Source organism: Hippopotamus amphibius, chromosome 3 (genome assembly GCF_030028045.1).
Source record: "Hippopotamus amphibius kiboko isolate mHipAmp2 chromosome 3, mHipAmp2.hap2, whole genome shotgun sequence".
NCBI classification, from domain to species: Eukaryota; Metazoa; Chordata; class Mammalia; order Artiodactyla; family Hippopotamidae; genus Hippopotamus; species Hippopotamus amphibius.
This window is the reverse complement of record NC_080188.1, coordinates 190,715,604-190,738,151: the sequence shown is the minus strand read 5'-3', so window position 1 is coordinate 190,738,151 and position 22,548 is coordinate 190,715,604. Positions and strand designations below refer to the sequence as shown.

The 22,548-nt window shown below is 38.3% G+C and overlaps 1 protein-coding gene and 1 pseudogene across 4 annotated transcripts in view; one reads left to right on the top strand and one right to left on the bottom strand.

Annotated features, from left to right (window-relative positions):
- Nucleotides 1-5,520, top strand: part of UCHL5 (ubiquitin C-terminal hydrolase L5) — a 44,427-nt gene extending 38,907 nt beyond the window's left edge. For all 4 annotated transcript variants that reach the window (XM_057729226.1, XM_057729225.1, XM_057729228.1 and 1 more), the window contains exon 11: nt 4,665-5,520. In XM_057729226.1, coding sequence (XP_057585209.1) covers nt 4,665-4,709 — 45 coding nt within the window. In that variant the 3' untranslated portion in view covers nt 4,710-5,520. The remainder of the gene's footprint in view (nt 1-4,664) is intronic.
- Nucleotides 5,521-5,985: 465 nt separating this feature from the next.
- Nucleotides 5,986-20,634, bottom strand: LOC130848865 (ferritin light chain-like; annotated as a pseudogene).
- Nucleotides 20,635-22,548: the final 1,914 nt, after the last annotated feature.

The following is a 22,548-nucleotide window of genomic DNA, read 5'->3' as shown; positions in this document are numbered from 1 at the left end:
AGCATAGGTTAGTGAAAAATTCTGATTACTAAGATTTTTTTCTTCAGTATAAGGCACTTTAATAAAAATTTTGAATAAATGAAGTGCAGTTGTTTTTTAAGTTTATACTGTAAATCATTATAAACTTCTGAAAGTGACCATCACTGGATACTCTTTAAAACATGTTACCTGGCCCCTTCCCAGATATTCTGATATAGAGGAAGGAATCTTTAATAAGTTCTCCCAAGTGATTCTAACGCAGCTGGTCTGTTTACCACATTTTGAGAAACATTTTGAGAAAGCACTACTAGGCAAATAAAATTTTAGACCATTAACTTAAAGACCAGAATACATGATAGGTTTTTTTTTTCTTATTAATTTTAAAATTGGTGAAGCAAAGATACATTTCAACCCAGCTGTTTGATAGCATCATAAATTCAAAATAATATACGATGTGACTTAAGGTTTTTATGTATACATTATTACCTAGATCCTGAACATGTGCTTTAGCTTTCAGCATTAAATGTAAAAATTGTTGCAAGAAGACTGCTAAATCTTCTCTTTTCCATATAGGTTTTTCTATTCATTTATCTCAGGGTGTTAAGTCATAAAAGTTTAAGATGGGAAACTGATTTTTAAAGTTTTAAATTAACAATTAGGGTCCTGTGATCCTCAAAATTGCCTGGTTAACAGAGTACCTAGATATTATATGCTTTGTATGGAACACTGAAGTATTTCTCTGTTGAAAATATTAAACAAAATAAAATGTTGGCTGTTATGCTCAGTGGTATGATGTATCAGGTATTAAGTATAGATAAATATTATTAGGGACCAGACAAATGTTATTAGAGGAATTTTAAATGTATGTATTTTGCTTTAAAATTGGCCTGTGAATAAAGTTTTTCATGGAAATTAAGAAAAGGACCATTCTTACTTGATTTTAATGACAGTATATTTCCATAATTTTACCTTTTCAGCTTTTGCGTTAGAACCATAATTCCTTAGTTCACATTATTTTGGACACAAGGTGGCAGTATATGAATGCCTAGTGTTAGTGGAATGCTGACAGTCTGTTCTCTGCATTTGTTTTATTGAAAGGGTAGTTACTGACTTTTTGTTCTTTGACTAATAATATTGTACAAACAGTATTGAGATACATTTCTTTCTTGTGTATATGCAGTATCTTTTATGTGCCTAGATTCTGAAGGAAGTTCAGATTCATTATTTGATTAAAATTTTTGAAATTTATCTAGCTGAAACTGTATTTGAGGCAGTCTGTTAAAGTCAATGGATGTACACATAATTAAGACACATTTTTGTCTTAAGCAACTTAGTTGGGGAAAGAAATACGTAATTAGAGTACTGTGCTGGATAGTATTATTATTATGATAAGTGCCAGAATAAAGTCATGCTAAAGATTCTGGGTGAGCACTGGGTAGCTCCTAAATAGCTTTATGCCACTTAAAATTTCATGTCCACAAATCTTTGAATCTGTGGTTAGAATTAAATGCTTAATTTCTACCAATAATCAGCTTCCTTAGCACAAATACATTTTTGTTCATCTTATTTTGAAAGAAGAAATCATACATCATATTGAAATATCACTTTCTGCTGGTAAATGCAAATGTTAAAAATTTAAAACCAGAATAAATTGATTAGATTTGATAATTATATCTAGTATAATGACTTTAGTAGTGAAAATTACTTAATAAGTAATACTTCTAAGAAAAAAATTACATGTAGAATTCAGAAATGGATTATTATGTTGAAATTCCCCCTCCCCCACAATGCCCAGTGAAAGTGGAATCAGGGAACAAAGTGTGAAAGCGCTAAGAGGGAACCAGATGGGAAGTTGTGGCTAGTCTAGGCAGCACTGCTCAGTGCTAAAGCCGTCCAGGATCAGGTTTCTGAGTAACGGAGGCAGTTACTTACTGCCTGTGATGGCATGGAAGTATGTGACCTGTGGAAATCTTTTCATTTTACAAAATAATAAAGAGTGAACACTTTGATTCTCCCAAGAGCACATGGCTTTAATGAATTAGGTTAAGATCTTGTATTGTGTAAGTGTTCTTGTTCTGTAAAGCGTCTGTTCTTATCTGATGAGTTCATTGAGTATACATTACATAAAGACTACTCAGAAGGAAACGTAAAAAATATATAGTTATAAAACTTCTTGTGCCATATACCAAATCTGTTCCTTAAAATATAAAATCAGCTAGGTTAAGATTTCATTTGTGGGACTTCCTAGGTGGCGCAGTGGGTAAGAATCCGCCTGCCAATGCAGGGGACACGGGTTCGATCCCTGCCCCAGGAAGATACCACATGCCGGGGAGCAACTAAGCCCGTGCGCCACAACTATTGAGCTTGCGCTCTAGAGCCCGTGAGCCACAACTGTTGAGCCCATGTGCTGCAACTACTGAAGCCCACGCGCCTAGAGCCCATGCTCTGCAACAAGAGAGGCCACCGCAGTAAGAAGCCCGCGCACCACAATAAAGAGTAGCCCGCACTCACTGCAACTAGAGTAAGCCCATGTGCAGCGACAAAGACCCAACACACCCAATAAAATAAATAAATAAATAAAGATTTCATTTGTGAAACTTTGACTTATTCAGATAGATTTACAATTCTTTTAAAATTTTATCTCAACCTTTGTATGTATTTCTGAATCATTGTCTATCCCAGGCTTTTAACAACCACCAATAACCTACCATAGTTTAAGATCATAGATTTGGGGACTTCCTGGTGGTCCAGTGGTTAAGACTCTGCACTCTCAATGCAGGGGGCTGGGTTTGATCTCTGGTTGGGGAACTAGATGCTGCATGCCACAACTAAGAGCAGCCAAGTAAATAAATAAATGTTTAAAAATAAATAAACTAAAATAAAATCATAGATTGTGTTGCTATGGGGGATTCAAAGCAACTTCACAGTATTGGATTTTGTCCAGATTTTACTAAGACATTATAATTCAATTGGTAATACATAACTAATCTGTACAACTTACTTTTTCTTAATAGAAATAAGGTAGAAGAATAGTTGTTAATTCACAATAATATCTACATTAATACCTATGATTACAGAATTTCCTGATTTGAGTCAGCAATTTTTAATTTCTCACTAGCACACAAATAGAAGGAAAGTATTTCTTAACAATGAACATTTTTTCTATGCTGTTCGAAATATAGTATTTTTTATTTTTCAACAAAGGCAGAACAGAATACAGGCTTTCAGTTTAAATCTCAGATATGTTACTTATCCTTAGCTGTTGCTTTTAGGCAAGTTACTTACTTTATTATAGAATCTATTTCCTCATCTATAAATTGGGAATCATACTTCACATTCTTGAGGATTAAATGAGATCATATTGGTCAAGTTCATAATATGTACTTGTATGTCTGCATTGTATGTCTTTGCTTTTTTAATTATGTTGTAAAATTTATGTCATTAAACAGTAAATTCATCCTTGTTAATCCTAGTAAACTTCCTGTATATTCAGAGATCATTAAGAAAAGAAGTACTTTTATTTCGAAATTACATCTGAAATTGAATTGTATTTTTATTATTTGGAAACAGAAAACAGTGAGAAATCATACATATCAAATTACAAATTATGCTTGTTATCTAAAAATGTTTATGCAAGCAAATTTTAAATTTCTATATGGTATGTATAACATATTTACTGTTACTAAGGCATTGCACTCAGTTTTATCATACAGTTGCATGATAATTCTATTACCTAATACATTATAAAAAAAGATTGTAGTTCTAATTAAGGAATTTTTTTCTTAATTGTGTAATAGCGAAAGTCTAATTTATTTGTTCCTTTCTGATTCAAGTGCCGTAGTGGAAAGAACATTATATTCTAGTCTTCTAAAATCTTGCTTCTTGGAGTGTCACCTGAGGACCAGCAGAATTGGCATCACCTGAGAATTTGCTAGAAACAGATCCTCAGGCATTTTATTGATCAGTCTGCATTTTAACATGGTCCCCAGGTCACGGGTCTCTATATAAGCACTGCTATAGAGTATGTGTCTTTTGACCTCTATTGAGTTTTTATTATATATTAGCTGTGTGATTTGGTCAAGTCTGATAACACCTGTAAGCTCTGGCTTCCTCATCTGCTAAAAAAATAGAATTACTGTGTGTTCAAGCTCTGTACTTGTTTTGAGGTTCAAGTGAAACAACTCATGAAAACATTTTTTTGGTCGTTTAAGTGAGGTTTATCAACAGTACGGGTATGTAATCCTTAGTTATGTTAAACTCATTTAAACTATTATGTTAAACTCATTCATTCAAATATGCAGAAATTAATATAGAATTTTTCTGATAGTTTGTATGAGAAATGGGCACACATGTAACTATATTGTTTTGAAATAGTTATGAGTATGACTTTATGGGATGAGTAATTTTGTATTTTTAAATTATTACCATTGTAATAATACATTTCAACTTTAGGTAAGAAAGAACTGCAAACCAAATATGATCCTGTTTTATTGAGGGCAAAGCATAACTATATGATTGTCCAGGAGTAATTTGTTGTGGATCTTACAGAGGATAATGCTCTAGAAATCTTGTAAACAGTGCATCTCAAGCCTTTTATCTTAAGAATGCCCTCTTCGACACATTTTATTTTAATATAACTGAAACAGACTTTTAAGAGTTTATAATATACAATCTTTAATTTCTAGGCAAAAGAAAAACAGAATGCAAAGAAAGCACAGGAAACCAAATGAAGAAGATGCTTTGGGATGTGTACACATTTCTGCTTTTGCACTTATTTTCGAGGAAACCATTAAGTATAAAGAACTTTGAGCAACATCCTAATTGACTCAGCGCACGTTTGGCAGTAGCCAGTCTCTCTCATCTTCAATGCATGGATTCATAACCTCTCCCTGCCTGCATCATGTGCATGTGGTGCATATTAAATAAAAGTGGTGTTCAGAGCGCTTGCCCAAATCCCGTTATTTGACATTGGATCTGAGAACTCTTGTTGGTCCTCTGGATAGATAACTACCATAATGAACCTAGAAAATGGACAGATGATATTCTATACCTGTAATTGTTATAATTAATCTTTCAATCTTCCAGCTTGGTTAAATGCTTAAAATTTATAAATGTCAGATCTTGATTAAACTGAATCTCTTGCTTCTTCTCATCATTAATGAAAAAAATCAATATTTCTGTCTTTGATATCTAAATATTTTGAAGATTTAAAACTGAATTTTATCTTCTATACCAATTATTTGAAAAAGCTTGATTTTAAAGCAGATCATTGAAAAAAATAAAAATATAGTTTCTAGTGATTTTCATTGCTGCCAGTAGAAAAAGTAATAAACATCCCAATTTTATTTTAGCAAACTTTTTTCAGTGTTTGGGATTATTTATGTATTGTAAAATTGTTTCAGGAAGGTGTATTATGCATCAAAATGACATTTTAGGTTAAGAACAGATTGTAAGTCAAAGATTTTTGGTGTTACTCTCAGGTTGGCAACATTTTTTCAATCTGTTAAGCTGTATCTTTATAAAGAATTGGAGGTTTAGCAATTCAGACTATTTGGTTTTTTTAAAAAAGGATGATGGTGGTTGTGATGGAAGATCCTTCTTTGCCAATTTGAACAAAATTAGTACAGGCCAGTAGTTTCCAAGAGCCATTTATAGTTTGCCCGCAATGGAATTGGGAGTTGTTTGGTTTTTTATTTTATAAAATAATATTGTATTCTTGCTCTTAATCTTCTTTTCCAAGTTAAACTTTAAAGGAAATTTTATAAAGCTTCTGTTTATAAAGGAAATAATCTACTTTTTTCTTTGCTAGGTACATTTCTGAAATTGATACATGACTTTTTTAATATTTTATTATGGAAAAGTTTAAATATATGTAGAGAGACAGTGTACACATCCTCTAGTTTGAAACACATGAATTTTTTAAAGGTTTTTTTTTTTTTTTTTTTCCCTGCAAAAAGCTTTATTGTTTCCATTTGGTCAAAGGTTTGGGAGCGGGCTCCAGGGTGTTTAAAAAGCTGCCTCCTGGCTGCAGAGAGGAGCTTCAGGCAGAAGCCCTGACTCCAGAGGGGCTCCCCAAAGGCCCCTGGGCTTCGGAGGTTCCTCCCTGTGCTGGAGGGTGAGCCTTTGGGAGAGACAGGGCCCAGCCAGTCTGCGGAGGCTGGTCGGGTCGCGCCATCTTCTTGATGAGTTTGACCTGCTCCTCCAGGAAGCAGCTCTCCTGGAAGTCGCAGGGCTGGGGGTCCAAGCGGGCAGTGCCCCGGGCACGCAGGTCCACCGTGCAGGCTTGGTTCCCGTTCTTCTCTGTGAGCACAGCGGCATCCATGGCGTCTTGGGTTTTAAGCCACTCATCTTGTAGTGGCTTCTGCACGTCCTGGAAGAGGACTCGGCCGCCGCTCTGGCTTTGCATTTTCAGGAGACGCTGGGTCCCCTCGTGCCTCTCCTCGGGTCAGTTCGCAGAAAAAATGGCCCACCCCCTCCAGAGGCACATCGTGGCGGTGGAAATAGAAGCCCAGAGAAAGGCAGGTATAGGAGGCGCGCAGATAGATGCATGCTGACCAGGCGGTGGGGGAGGGCCTCCACCTCGGGAGAATAATTCTGACCAATCTGGGAGCTCAGGCTGATGGGTCATAAGGAGTTAAACTCTAAAAAGGGTGTTGGCCCCACCCCGTGGCCAAGAGTAGCTGAGAGGCCGATTGGGCAGGTTGCAAAAAAAGTTTGGAGGGTGGTGGGAGGCTGGAACAAGGGGCGTCCCTGGGTCTGTGCCAGCCAAACATGGGTGAAATAAGAGACGGATTCCCTGGGACCACTGAACACACTACCTAAGGGTTGTTTTTAAGCTTAGTATGTGGCACATAAATACAATGGAATATTACTCAGCCATAAAAAGCAATGAAATTGAACTATATGTAATGAGGTGGATAGACCTAGAGACTGTCATACAGAGCAAAGTAAGCCAGAAAGAGAAAAACAAATACCATATGCTAACTCATATATATGGAATCTGAAGAAATGGTACTGATGAACCCAGTGAGAGGGCAAGAATGGACATGCAGATGTAGAGAATGGACTTGAGGACACGGGGCTGGGGTGGGGCATGGGGGGGGCGAAGGGGAAGCTGGGATGAAGTGAGAGAGTGGCATAGACATAGATACACTACCAGAATGTAAAATAGATAGCTAGCGGGAAGTTGCTGTATAACAAAGGGAGATCAACTGGATGATGGGTGATGCTTAAGAGGGCCAGAACAGGGAGGGTGGGAGGGAGCCGTGGGAGGGAGGGGATATGGGGATATACGTGTAGATGCAGCTGATTTACTTTGGTGTACCTCAAAAACTGGTACAAGAGTGTAAAGCAATTATATTCCAATAAAGAGCTTAAAAGAAATAACTAATATGAGAAAACCTGGTGGGAAACTGAGTCGTAAAATTAACGGAATATGTTTCATACATAATTTCAGTTCAGGGTCATAAAGAAAAATTTGTAGTTTTTCATTTGTGGGTAAGCATATTTTGCTTTGGATACAATAGTGATTATGGAGTGTTTTCAAAGCCATGATACAGTTTAAAAATGATTTCTTAAGCATTATTTTAAGCTCATCTTGAGCCCATACATTTGTTTCCACTTAATTTGTACACCCTCCCGTGCAGTCTTAAATTTTGTAAAGCACTACGAGGAGTACTGTGGTAGGTAGTATCCAGTAATCAGGGACGTTGTGATGCTGGCATGGGATGAACCGCTAACTCGGGGACAGAAGACAGAGTCTAGAAACAGCTCTGCAGTTATAGGGTCGCTTGATTTTTTTTTTTTTTTGGTGATTGTTTTTGTACCCAATATTATGTATTGAATAAAACATCTCTCTTCCATGACTTGAAATACTGCTTGTTTCTTACACTGAATTTTCATGTTGCTTTGAGTCTACTCTGGACTTCACGATATTCTAGCCCATTGAGGTCTCTATTCAAATGTCAGTTCTACACAATTTTTTTAGACATTGATTTTATTTTATTTTTCTTATTAGTTATCTATTTTATACATATTAGTGTATATATATCAATCCCAGTCTCCCAATTCACCCCCCCCCCTTTAACCCCTTGATGTCCATACGTTTGTTCTCTACATCTGTATGGTCGCTTGATTTTTGACAGAGGTAGCAAAGCAGTCCAACAAAGAAGGGAAATCTTTTCAACAAATGGAGCCAGAACACCTAAATATCCCCATGGAAAAAAATGAACCATGATGCCCTACCTCACAAAAATGAATTTGAGATGGATCACAGACCTACATGTAATAGCCAAATACAAAGCTTTTTAGAGGAAAACAGGTGAATAACAGGTCGCAGAAAACAATGACCATAAAAGATCTAAAGTTAGTGTTAATGAAAGTTAAAAACTTGTCACTGAAGGATGCTTTTAACAAAAGTAACTAGTATCAAAGGGTTTTCCCCTAGAGCCTCTGGAAAGGAAGATAGCCCTGCTGACATCTTAGTGTTGGCTCAGTGAGACTCGTTTCGGATTCTGACCTCCAAGACTGTAAGAGAATAAATTTATGTTGTTTTAGGTAAATAAACAAATAAATATTAGCTTTATAAAATCACTGAGTTATTAGATCTAAGGATATTTTCTTATTAACCTAATTCCAGTAAAATTCCTTGATAGGCATTTACATAGCTTAAGAATGGTTTGTTTTATCTGCTTCTCTGATGATTGCAATTGCGTTGTGACCCTTCATGAAGCTGGTGGGTAGAGAAAATGGATGAATAAAGAGCAATTCAGAAATATATAAATGTTATATGGGAAAAAAATTTTTAAGTGTTTAAAAGAAAGTCTCATTTGCCCATTTCACTTTTGCTTTTTCTACAATCTCATTTAATGATTGGGTAGGTGAAGGCACTTCCATTCTGTTTTATGCCTTTTAAAATAGCCAGTTCTAAGGGATATACTTCTGTTTTAAACAAAGAAAGCTCGCCAACAGCTGTGTTACTGGCTAGTCTCACTTCATGTGTTTAGTTCCCAAGATAGCTGCCCTTTTTCTAGCAGAGAGCAATCAGCTTGACTGTGTCACTAGAATAGACAAATATTTGTTCTGAGATCATGAACCATGGGGACTTGCTCCCTATTTAGACCATGATACATATTCCTGTGGTGTGTTATGGTGTTATATGCAGATTAATACCTTTAGTTACTAATCCCAGTTGCCTAAAACATTTCAAAATATATTGCAGAAATATGTTTTCCTGCAAGAGGTTTCTGTTTCTTTTGTTTGAGAAAAAAAATGGCTTTTAAGGTTTTCCCTTTAAAAAAGAAAAAGAAAACTTAAAGATAAGCAAAATAAAATTTAAATTACCCATAGGTCTACCACCAGAGATGACTGTGTTAACATTCTAGTGTACTTAGTGATCCTTTTTCCTTACATGTTTTTGTGTGTTAGTCTTAACATGTGCTCTCCACATTCTGAAATAGATGTAGGTAGTATACATTGTTTTTAAAGTTGATGATACACAATTTATCTTTTTTGTATCATTGATGACTTACCTGCAGGAAACAAACCACTCTAGCTATTTTAAGAGGAATGGGAATTAATATTGGGAATTTTGAAACTACTTGGGTCCTTACGAAGTCATTGGAAGGTGTGAAGGAGTGGGCTCAAGTTTGGGTCCCCAGAAATGACTTCCAGAAAAACATACATTACTGCCCCACCAGGGAACTGCTACTGCTGCAGCTGTCAAGGGGTTTGCCGCTGGGGTTTCTGACATTAGGAGAGGCCGCAGCAGTTGTGTTCTGGGAGTGGGAACCTGCCGCGCTGTCTGCCGGCACCCAGTGACCATACACAGGAAAGCAGAAAACTGCCACCTCTCCCTGGCTGCTCATGCCACAGAGATGGCTTCTGCCTTACTCCTCACTTGCAAGTCTTAGGTCTTCTGCAAAGGGAGTCTGGGAAATTCAGTCTGCAGAGTAGGAAGGCACCCCAAGGATGGAGGATGAGGTGGGTCAGTGTGGGTGGTGGATGAAACCCACCTCATCACACACTACTACATTCTACACAAAAACAAACACTTTTCCCTTATTACGAAAGTAATACATGTTATTTTAGAGAAATGAGAAAACACAGAGAAGAAAAGAATGTGTAAAAATCAAATCTAATCCCATTACCCAGAGATAATCATTGTTAGTGGTCTGATGTAGATCTCTGCAGAGGACGTGTGTTTATACTCACACTTGTAATAGGTATTTTCTTTTTCTGAAAGTGGGATTATGTTGCATGCTTTTTCACCCCAGATGTCTTTTCATATTAATAATTATGCTTCTATCACATTTTTTTAAATGGCTGCTTAGAATTCTGTTATGTAAATATGCTTCAATATATATGAGAAGCCCCCTATCGGGGCTTGTAAGGAATAAAGCATAGAAATAAAATGGGCAAACTGGATAGTTCAATTTGGGGGGAAGAATTTTCTTTTTTTTTTTTTCTTTCCTTTTTTTTTTTTTTTTTTTGTTTCTTTGGTTGCACCATGTCTCAGTTGCACCCCTTGTGCTCCTTAGTTGCAGCGTGTGGGATCTAGTTCCCTGATCAGGGATTGAACCCGGGCTCCCTGCTTTGGGAGTGTGGAGTCTTAACCACTGTGCCACCAGGGAATTCCCTTTATTTTTTTAAAGTAGAGTGAATTCCAGATCAGTCAAGCATACGCGTTCTCTAATTTGTTATTTTCCGTAGCACATAGTTACTGGCACTAAATCTAGTGACTGACTAACGATTCATCACTTTCAACATACCTAGTACTTTGTTCTTGACTTGATATATGAACATCTCAACATCTCTCAAGATATGGAACTATCTTTGGTAATTTATTTTTTTGGTAATTTATTCAACATACCTGAGTTGTTCTAGATGCTGGAGATATACAGTGGTGAACGAGGTAAAGCCCCACCCTCATGGTGAGACAAGTAATAGGCTAGCCTAATATAATTTTTCAAGTAGTATTGAGAACTGTAAAAAGAAACCAGGGCAAAAGGATGGCGGGAGCTAAGGTTTGATAGGATGGCCATGGAAAGTCCCTTTAAGAAAGTGATTTGAGCAGAGACCTGAATGAAGTACTGACTCAGCAATATGAAAGTGACTCGCATATGGGCAGAACCAACATGTAATAATTCAGAATATTAGTTTGCAGTAATGTTTGATGACAGTTGATGGGTGTCAATATGAAAATAAGTTGAGTAAAAGTTACATTTAGAAAAGACTAGGACCACTGGCCCTTGTGCTTTTTAGGCTATTCAGATATTTTACATGATAAATTTCTCTAACCCTTTCTTGTAGCAATAATAATATAGTATTGACTAAACCATAAACCCAGTAATAAAAGCCTCACACGAGTGTATTTTTGAAAACAATTCAATGTACATCATGATTAAAGATGTAAACATTAAAACAAATGAAAGTATTAGAAAAAATATGGGAGAATATTATTTAGGGGTAGGGAAAACTTCTAAGCAAGAAACAAAACATTTAAAAACATAGAAAAAAGAATCCAGAAGTGAAATGCTTGAGTCTATAAAAATTTCTGTGCAATAACATATGCCATTAAACTTTAAAAGACAGCAAGCCAACAAAATCTTATCCATAAAAAATGTAACATGTATATTAGAAGTATAATATCTAATATACAGAGAGCTCTTACAAAAGAAAAAAAAAGGTAACCTAGGAGAAAAATTGGCAGGTGATATGAACAAGCAATCACAGAAGAAACTGCAATGGGTAGTGATATTATAAAAGATAGTCAGTCTCACTAGCGATCAAGAAAAATGAAAGTTATAATAAAAGGATGACCTGTCCTGTCAGATTATGAAGTTAAAGTGATTGCAAATGTCCGTTTTACAGTGTGGACATAAGTAGGCAGGCTCCTGAAACAGTGGTAGAAGCCTTTTTGAAAAGCAGTTTGGCAGTTCTCAAAATTCAGTGGTCTGTATCCTTCACAACAATTTCCAAGAACCACATTACAGATATATTCACACAACTATACAAAGGCGTGTATAGGAAAATTCATCGTAGCATTATTTGTCACGGCGAGTAATTGGAGACATCCTAAAAGCACAGCAGTAGAGAAGGGGTAAAGGAGTTATAGTATGTTGGGAGACTGTGCGATCACTGGAAAAGAAGGCGGTGAATTTCTGTGTATCAGCATGGAAGGATGTTTGTGATATATTTCCAAAGAAAAAGTAAGTTGCTTATAGAGGTATAGTAAGAATCCATCTTCCAAAGAGAAGTCTTATATGGGTATATAAGAATAAAAAATATTTTATCAAGTATCACACCAAACTCTTAATAGTTACTAGTCTAGGGGCTTAGAACGTTAAGGGTGAAGTGGGGAATTTTCCATTGTAAATGTATAGGTTTCTGAGATGATTGAATTTTTCTTACCAGAATATATTACTTTTGTATTCTAAACAATAAGTAAATAAGCTGTCAGTAAATTAGCTAATTATCCTCATAACAAAAGTATTGGCAGGATTTTTTTCAATAAGATACTCCTTAAGTGCAGTTACACATGAGCAAAGCAGAAACAAATGCAGTTTATATACATATATGCACACATATACATATATATGACACATATTTGAAATAAATATATTTATTGTGCAATCTAAAGCATGCTTAGAATGCCTTCCGAGCAATAATAATACAGCTGATTATGGAGTACTCCCCGCTGGTGGCCATTCCCCTAGCATTTTAAATATATTATTCTATGCATGTTATTCTATTTTACTTTCTTCCTCCTAATTATTATTATTTTTTTTCCTTTGAATCATGCCATCGAGAGCCTGGCTCCTCAAAGTGTGGCCCACAGACAAGCAGCATCAGCATTACCTGGGAATTTGTAAGAAGTGCAGACTCTCCTTGTCTCAGACCAAGGGAATCAGGATCTGCATGTTAACAAGATGCCCAGTTGATTCCTATGCACATGAAAATTTAACAAGCACAGCCTCCCTTGTTATTTTTATGTTTACAGAAATAAATATTGTTTTCCTAATCAGTGGGCATTAGGCTTTATTCGCTGCACTTCAGAAATTGGTTTGAGGATTTTTACAGTTTCCATGGCAAAATGCAAAAGCGCAGTTGATTTAGGAAACTTGTTAGGAATAACACGCAAAACTGTTCACAACGTGCCAGGCACTGTCCTAAGTATTTTTACGTAGTAACTCTAATTCCCACAAGACATGAAGTAAATCCTATCATCCCCATGTTTCAGCTGAGGACACTAAAGTACTAAGATAGTTACTTGCGCAAGTTCACACAGCTAGTGAGGAGTTGTCCTAGGATTCAAACTCGAGCTGAGGCTCCCGAATTCATTCTCCTTTCCTTCTTTCCTTCTCTCTCCCCCTTCCTCCATCTCTCTTCCTTTTTACCTCCCTTCCTTTCTCCCTTGCCTTCCCTCTCTACCCCCATATCCTCCCTTCCTCCTTTCCTCCCTGTCACTCTTCCTCTCAAGCACTCTTCCCTTCTTCTCTCCTCCCCCCTCCCCCCCATTCTTAGAGGTGAAAGATGCATTATCACAGAATCACGCAGTGGGAGCACTCCCATGAGAAAACTGTCTCTGCATTTATGAGAAGCTTTGCAGGAGACACCGATGACCTTTGCTGAGTTATTAAGAAATGCACACAACAGTGGTAACCATGAGCTCTGGGCTTGGTAATTATAATGATTCTGATTAGAGACTAACAAACTATCCAGGTTGGGCCCCCCCTGGGCTGTGTCTCCTAGTGAGGTTACCACAGTTCAAGATCTGCCCTTTCAGCTTATGATTTGAGGCATTGAGAGTATACTCACTGAAGGTGATAAGGACATTGCATAGTTGAGACAACTTAATAAAACTTGCAGGAGGCTAATGTACGCCTGAAAGACAATTTATTAATCTACTTTACAATTATAACTGCCAGGCAGGCCAAATATTCCTAATGGCCTGTCAATACGTTCTCTCCCTGGTTGATGAACTTACCAAGGAAACCGACTTAAGACCAGAAGGTTGGTTGACCATAGAAGTGATCCAAAAGGAAATTAGTTGTTTTTAGAGATATTGGCTGTCACAGTCTGTGACATGTTTTGCCATACTTGACATCAACCAAATCTGCCTGGTTCACGACACACCTCCTTGTCAAAGTATTACTATATCTTCTTCCTACACATCGCTAGGGATACAGTGACAGAATTTTAAACTCCATAATTATCGCTGGTTGATATTTTCCTACTTCCCTTGTCATATCATACATGTTTTCAGATATGTTGTAATTTAAGTTTATTTTACTTCAGTTTTATTCTAATCTGGCTTCTTAAGGACATCTGGAGGGGCCCCTTAATTTAATTTTTTAAACTGTCTCCAAATAAAGGGACTATTTCCTACAACTTATGTAACACCTATGTGCGAAGAATCAGTGTTTCTATTCTAACATTGCCAAGATGACCTTCTTAATATCCCATTCCTGAAATAGTCTATATCTAATTTACACATTGGGAATGCCCTGCACACCTATTATGATGTGGAAAGTTTTTCTCTTAGAGTACACAGGACTGTTATTGGAATAATGGTTTTCTTAATACTGTGAATGTCTTACTTTTTCAGATTTTAGGGCAAAATTTACTTGAATTAACATTTGCAATCAAAAACACTGATGTGTCCACTTAGTAACCTCTCTATATCTTCCATGAGTTACTTGTTCACTCAAGCCTCTACTGCCATTCTAAGAACTGTGCATACTTGCTAACTTTCTTGGAGCTGGTAAACACAACTTCACAGTTAAAACACTGACCTTTCTGCATACAATTTTATTCTCAGATTTTAACCCCTGGTGTAAAATGTTGCTGGCTACTGAACATGCACGTGGGAGACCTAGGATTCTAGTCCTGCTATACTACTAACTATTGTGTGATCTTGACCTATTTTCTGTCGTCTGCTAAAATGTACTTTGTCCTTTGTTATAAATTTCAAGTAGCACTTATGGGGCAAACAGATGGCCTTCACATCTGTTTATACGACTAACCCTTAAAACAAATATCGCTCTATTAAAGCTTCGTTGTATTAGACACACACACTTCTGGCCCTCTCTTTTGTTCACTCTCCTCGGTGAGTCTAAACGTAAGACATCAAGCCTATGAGTATAAGCTGTATAAATGATGTATTCTGACACAGCATATCTAGTTTGACATCTAATTGTTTGTATATACCATCTTTATAGCTTCTTTCCAAATGTATTCACCAAAAGGAAAATCAACTGCTTCCTGAATATGTCTTTAAATGCAGACAATTCTGAGGCTTTGGATAGAAATACTGTTTTTAAAATGTTGAATTCTGTATTTTAGCATCAGTAAATGGCAGGGCAGAAACCCTATTAAAATACCACCTGATAGTATTATAATAGAAGAAGCAAGATTGAAAATAGGCTTGACCATCTGCTTGTCCAGTCATTGGCTCATTCAGCCTGAGGTTCACTGCTTTGTTGGGAAAACATGGATGAAGAGACACAGTCTTGCTCTGTAGGTCTGGGCTGGCTTTTAATCTTGTGAGATTATAATAGTCACTGGTGATAACTTCCCCAAAGAGCAGGGACAACATTATGATAAGTAACGATTACCCGCCCATTAGACAAAACAGTCTAAAATAAGTCTAGTTACTGCTTCACGTGCAGTAATAATATTTATGTAGTTTGAACAAATGTTTATGAGAATCAACTTCCACTTGAGATACCAACTTACTATTATAGGTTGTGGTCACAGTGTAAACATTCCTGTCAACCTTTTTCTTTTTCCAGACTCAGTAACAACTTATTTTTCTGGGGGGGGGGGGGAGGGGATCAAGGGGAGAAAAGAGAACAGAGGTGTTAGCTGGTTTTCAGTTTCGGTTCCAGATAAATAATAAGTAACAATGGTGACTTTTAGGTTCTATCAGCATTTGGGGGCTAGAGAGCTGTGTCCCAGGAACTTGGGAATTAGGGAAATAAGACTGCACTCTGCAAGTTAAATTGTGAGGTCAACACATCACAGAGTATAAAAGTAAACAGTCCCTAGAATGAGGCAGACTGTTTCCATGCCATTTGGATGTGACTGACCCAGAGGTCACAAACCTACGCCTGCAGAGCCAGGCAGGTCATATAAAGGAGTGAAGCCGACCAGATTTAACACACTGAACGTGAAGTCTTCACTTTCACAAAAACATATGCTTTCCTCTACTTTTCTTTGACATATAGGCCCTCTTCGTCCCGTGTCCTTTTTTCTCTCATCTGCAAGATAGCAGCGGTCCCCAAACGTTTTGGCACCAGGGACCAGTTTCGTGGAAGACAGTTTTTCCACGGATGGGGGGGTGGGGGTGGGGTAGGGATTCAGGCAGTGATGGAGCAATGAGGAGTGATGGGGAGCGGCTGTGAACACAGACGAAGCTTCAGGGCTCACTCACCGGCACTCACCTCCTGATGCGGGTCCGGTACTGGAGCCTGGCCTGGGGGTTGGGGACCCCTGAAAGAGAACACAGCTCGTGTTTTATTTTTCTCTCCAGTTTACTCAGAGGGAGAAAAAAAAAAGAACACATATGGATTAATGGCAAGTGACACGTGGCCAGAGTGGCAGAGTTCTCAGCGAACAGGAGGATGCTTGCCTTCTCTAACAGGAGCCACTCTTCCTCAGGTGGAGCTGATTGCTTCCAGGTGAAAATAGGGGCCATTATTGCCAGATATTCCTACTTTTTGAGAGAAGTCCTCAAACCAGGATTTATTGCATTTTCCCAATTTGTAAATGTTGGCTTAGGTTTCTTTAAAACACCGCAGGCCAGGGCTTTCTAGGCGGCGCCGTGGTTAAGAATCCGCCTGCCAATGCAGGGGACACAGGTTCAATCCCTGCTCCAGGAAGATCCCACATGCCGTGGAACAACTAAGCCCATGAATCACAACTATTGAGCCTGTGTGCTGCAACTACTGAAGCCCACGCTCCTAGAGCCCGTGCTCCGAAACAAGAGAAGCCACAGCAATGAGGAGCCCGTGCACCACAACAAAGAGTAGCCCCTGCTTGCCGCAGCTAGAGAAAGCCCACGTGCAGCAACGAAGACCCAACACGTCCAATAGATAAATAAATAAATAAATGAATAGATGGATAGGTAAATAAATTTATATTAAAAAAATTTTACTAAAAAAAAAAATCCGCCCCACCACCGGCCAAACAAAAACCATCTGTGGGCTGAATTTGACCCAAAGTCTCCACTTTACAACCTGTGCTATAATATAATTGAATGTATTAATATTTTATGAACAGAGCTAAAGTCAGAAGGAGTTAGTCAAAAAGGAATGGCCCACTGTAGATGTGCAGATGTAATAGAGTCATAGTATATGTTGAAGTGTGTTCAGAGAAGGCGTCTCACCGATTAAATGCCTGGGTATTTCTGATCTCAACACTTGGATATTTCCATTGTTAAACTCACCTGCATTCCTCAGATAAACCTAATTTGGCCCTGCTATAGTATGTGTTTTTATGTATTACTAGATTCTGTTTGCTAATATTTTGTATGGGGTTTTTGCCTCTGTGTCTGAGTAATATTGGCCTTCATTTTACCTTTCTCGTATGACTTTGCTTGGATTTTGATGGTAAGGTTTTGCTGCCATGTATGCAGACATTCTGGTGTCTGAAGTCTTAATGGATCTGTTTTTGATTTGGTGGTTCCTGTTAGTTGATGCTCGAGTAGTCTGTGTGCACGCATGTGTTTGTGTGCACGCAGGTGTGTGTTCCTTGGCTCGTCCTTGAAAAGTTATTTGTAGGAATATTCTGAGGTCTGGGCTGCAGGTTTCCTTCGGAGAAGTTTACATTGCTTATAGCAGGTACCCAAGGCTCAGCAAATTTGCAATAGCCTTAATCTATGTTGATGACCAGAGGTTTCCTGAGCTTCCTAAATGGTGCAAACCTGGACTATGGGACTGTGCGAGGGCTGATTTAAGTATGTGTAATCCTTTGGAGTCCAGATGTTTTTTGTGGGAAGTTTTTTGTGGGAAATTGCATCCTTGTTTTAGGGAAGACAGGGCTTTGATTTCTATACCTGTTGGCCTGGGAGACCATACAAATGAAAGTTAAAGTTTTCAGAGTTTGACAGATGTCTAAAGAGCAAGAGCATCATTCAAGGGCTCTTTTCGCTGTTGAGTTGTTCTTTTTCCTTCGTCCTGGTAATTACTTATTACTTTGTTGGTACTTTGATCATTTCATCTGTTTTTTTGTTTGTTTGTTTAAAGTTGTTGTAAGAAGGAGATTTAGGTCCACTACCAGGACAGCATTACTAGACAATGAGATCCTTCTCTGCTCATTTCTTTGTGTAAACTGTCAAGGTTTACTAGCAGAATTCTTTTTTTAAATGTAAATATAATTGACATACAACATTATATTAGTTTCAAATGTATAACATAGTGATTCGACATTTATATATATTATGAGGTGATCACCACAAGACTAGTTATCTGTCGCCATTTAAAGTTACTTTAGTATTATTGACAATATTACCTATTTTGCATATTATATCCCTGTGACTTAATTATTTTATAACTGGAAGTTGGTGCCTCCTAATCCCCTTCACCTGTTTCATCTACCCTCAGCCCCCTCCCCATGGTGACCCACACTCTGTCCTCTGTCTCCATGAGTCTGTCTCTGTTATGTTTTGCTTTTTTTTTTGTTTAGATTCCGACTAGTAGTTCATAATTATTTAAAAAAATTGAAAATAATTTCAATAAATGTATAAAAATATATGTAGTTCTTATCTCTGCAGCAGTGGCATACTTTGTATTTCCATGTTCTGTGATTATAAGTGGAGTTAATCTTGTGTGTGTTTAATGGCTATATGTATTTCTTAGCTAGTGAAGTACGTACCTGTCATGTATGTAGTCCATTTTTGCTATTGATGTGTTAATATTTTTAAAATTAATGTTATTAATTTGTGGGACTTCCCTGGCAGTACAGAGGTTGAGACTTAGTACTTTCACTTCAGGGCCCATGGGTTCGATCCCTGGTCAGGGAACTAAGATCCTGCGTGATGTGGGGCGTGACCAAAAAAAAAGTTAATGTTATTAATTTGTAGTAGCTTTTTAGATATTAAGAAATGCTGATTTCTAAGGAAAGCTGAAATCTTATTTCTAGAGCTTCTCAACCATCAGGTTATTCCATCAGTAAAGAGTAGGAATATTGGTATGGGTGACTTAAGGCTAATGATATTTGTCTCATTATAATGCTGGAGATAGTGTCTTCTGGATCAAGTAGTTTAATAAATATTTACTGACCATACTAAGCATCAGGTACTTAATAAGGTTCTGGGCATGTAATGCTAAAAACAACAGACATGACCTTTGTCTTCATGAAGTTTACTCTCTAGTGAGGTTGAGAAACATGGACCAGATAGCCACAAACATATAATTATGAACCAGTAGCAGTGCTATGAAAGTAGAGATTCCTGTGAGATTGTAAGAGATCATAGGAGACCTGACCCATGGTGGGGCAGGGGAGGTTGAGCTGAAATCTGAAGGAGAAGAGGGAGTTAGTAGACAAAAACTGGGGGTGGTGTGCAGAGGGAAGTATCCCAGGGAGAAGGAAGTGCCAAGGTTGTGAGATAGGACAGAGTTGAGAGAGGTTTAGAAATGTTAAAATATGCCTGGGGCGCAGGAGTCTGGTGAGCTAGCAGTAGCAGCTTGTGCAGATTTTTGTGAGTTACATCAAGGAGTCTGGTCTTCAAACTAAGATGAATAGAAGCCATTAAAGGGGTTTAAGCAGGAGAATGATGTGGGCATCATGTTGGGTTCTTTCCCAGCTGGAGGTGACTCTGGTCCACTTAAGTCTCCATCTGTGTCTTTTTGGTGACTCCTCCCTGCATGGGTTGAGTTACGACTTAGGTGTCTTCTGACTCATGGCTTTCAGCTTTGCTGTTCTTCCCACAGGTATCACATTCTGTCCCTACACAAGGGGGGGCTCTCTTCAGAAGCAGGTTACCCCAGTTCCCATGGGGTCTGAGACCCCACTTCCTATCAGCCACAGGAGCCCCTGATGGTATCCAGGGAGAATCCAGGTTGCTGCACGAGCCATCGGACAAACGATGGGTGCGTTGTTCTGCTCCTCTTCCTCTGCCCCCACCCCCAGCTCCTGCTCACACAGCCTCACTGCAGCAGCATCTACACCCAGTTCCCTCCCACACGCTAATAAGCAGGTAGTAAGGCTTTCGTTCTGTTAGGATGAGATGGGATAAAAAGATACTATGACTTTCAAAGAAAATAACATTGCTTCTCCTCTCATGCTCTTCTCTTTTCTTTGTTAGACTCCATTCTCACAGGGTCAGCGCAGAGATCTACGTATAGATGACTCCCAAGGTCTAGTTTTTCTCCCAAGTGCCCGTCCGATCACCTGCTGAACTTCTCCATGTAGCTATTCTTCTGTAATCTCGGAGCCATCGTGACTGAAAATACACTCACATCTTCCTTCTTGACTTTCCTGTTCCCTTACTGGTAACTAGACACCCAAAATGAAATACAGTAGTCATCTTCGAGTTCCCTTTACCTTCTCCTACACACTGTGGCGGTCTTGCGGAGCTAGTTCACCTCCATAATGACGCATCAGCAGCGCTTTGTATTTCCAAGCCGCCGCCCTGACGCCAGGCAGGGCCATCTTTAAAGCTTTAAGGTTCCTCCCTGGACCTTACTCAAATGTAAAGCTATGCCAAACCCTAACACGTGAAGCTTAACCTGCATGTTGAACTTTTTTTTTTTTTTGATCCATTTTTTAGTTAATTTTTGTATATGGTACAAGCTATAGATTGAAGGGGGTTTTGTTGTTTTGTTGTTTTTAATTAAAAAAAACTTTTGCATGCAAATATCCATAATAAATAAAAACAAACAAACAAAAGAATTGGATATTTGCATGTTGAACTTTTAAAACTAATTTACTAGAGTGGATGAATGCAAAATTCCGTATGTATTCACTGCAAGTGAACTTTTTGTTTTCTTGCTGTCTCACCTTTACTGTTGCCTGAAGTTAATTGTTAGTGAAAAGAGTTCCACCTTACCCAGACACATACAAGTATTTTGATTTTTAATTCTGTCACTGCATATATTTCCCTTTGATTTGCTTTCTTCTCTTCTTTAAATTAATCTTCCCCAGTCAGAACTCTTTTTCTCTCAGGAACATTGAAATAAATAAACTCTCCAGACGGTTCATGTAGTGTGTGGCATCATAGTTTGGGGAGAGTCCACCTTTGAAACCATTTTCCCCTCTACTTCTTGTGCCTCGCATTCCAGTCAAGTTGGACCTGCTAGTTCCCAAATGCACCCCTTTTTGTTCTTCCCTTAAACTTTGCTACGCTGATCCCCTCTGACTAGACTCCCTTCTCAATTTCCCACCCATATTTCTTATAGAAATTCTAGTTACTTTTTAGAGTGCATGGCAAATATTTTCTTGTTCATCAGTTCCTTCCCTTCCAGAGCAAGCAAGCAGACAGAATCGGAGAAGATAATGCTCTCTTCAGATCCCATGTAATACTTGAGGTCTCTCTTTTGGCAGTGGATAAATTGTGTTTTGTATCAGAGTTTTTATATGACTTCTTTTTTTTCCCCCAAAGTCACAGGCCAGATTATCAATTCATTTTATTGCTGTTCTGACAGACATACGTGGTATTTTCCTAGATGTGTTGTTGTTTATATAAGGACAGTCCCCAGCAGCCCTCTGTATAGGCAGTCTTCCTAATTATTTCTAGCTCAGTCATTTGGAACTCAGAATGCAGCTTCTTTTCTTTGAAGGAAACTTCTAAATAGAAGTCATGCCCTCAAAAGCCTATTTGACCTTTAAAATGATAAAGACATGCAAAACTAAACCAAGGTGCATAATAATGATTTGATAGGGAAATGAATTCAAATTTCCAATATGGGACTTTCCTTACCCCTCAGCCTTGATATAGGAGGAGTGGAGACACTCCCCATTCCAATAAACTAGTGTTGATACCTCTGCCCTGGGCTAAAACTCCAGAATGAAAGGGCAGAGAGGGCCCTAGGGTGAGAGGAACCCTGAGGTTTCGGTAAGCGGGGTATTTGAAGGGAAGGAGGAGGTGAAGCCCTGTGTAGGTCCCCTTCGTTTTCCTTCCCGATAGCTCTTGTTCTCATTCCATGAACCCTGTAGATTCATGACTATTTATAATTAGCTGGAAGAGACCCCAGTGATCACCCGCCTATGATCACCCCACCCCCAATGTGAAAAGGAAACCCAAAGTGAACGCGTTTGGTAGCCTTGGGAGTGACTGGCCCAGATCTTTAATTCATCTTTGATCTCTAATCAGACCTCCCACGGGGATAGATAGTATTCTCTTTCCTCGGGTTCCAAAGGTCCTCCCTGATTGCGGGCAAACCACCACGTCTCACCAACACTAGAGAATCCATTAGGCAAGCTAAGTCCTGCCAATAAAAAGGCATCATAAAATGAGAAAAACATTAAGAAGTAATGTTGTATGGAAGATCAGAACATTGTGGGATTTCTTTACATGTGTTTTATGATACAGCATTGCTGGGGCGTGGGGAAGGCACTCTAAACTTT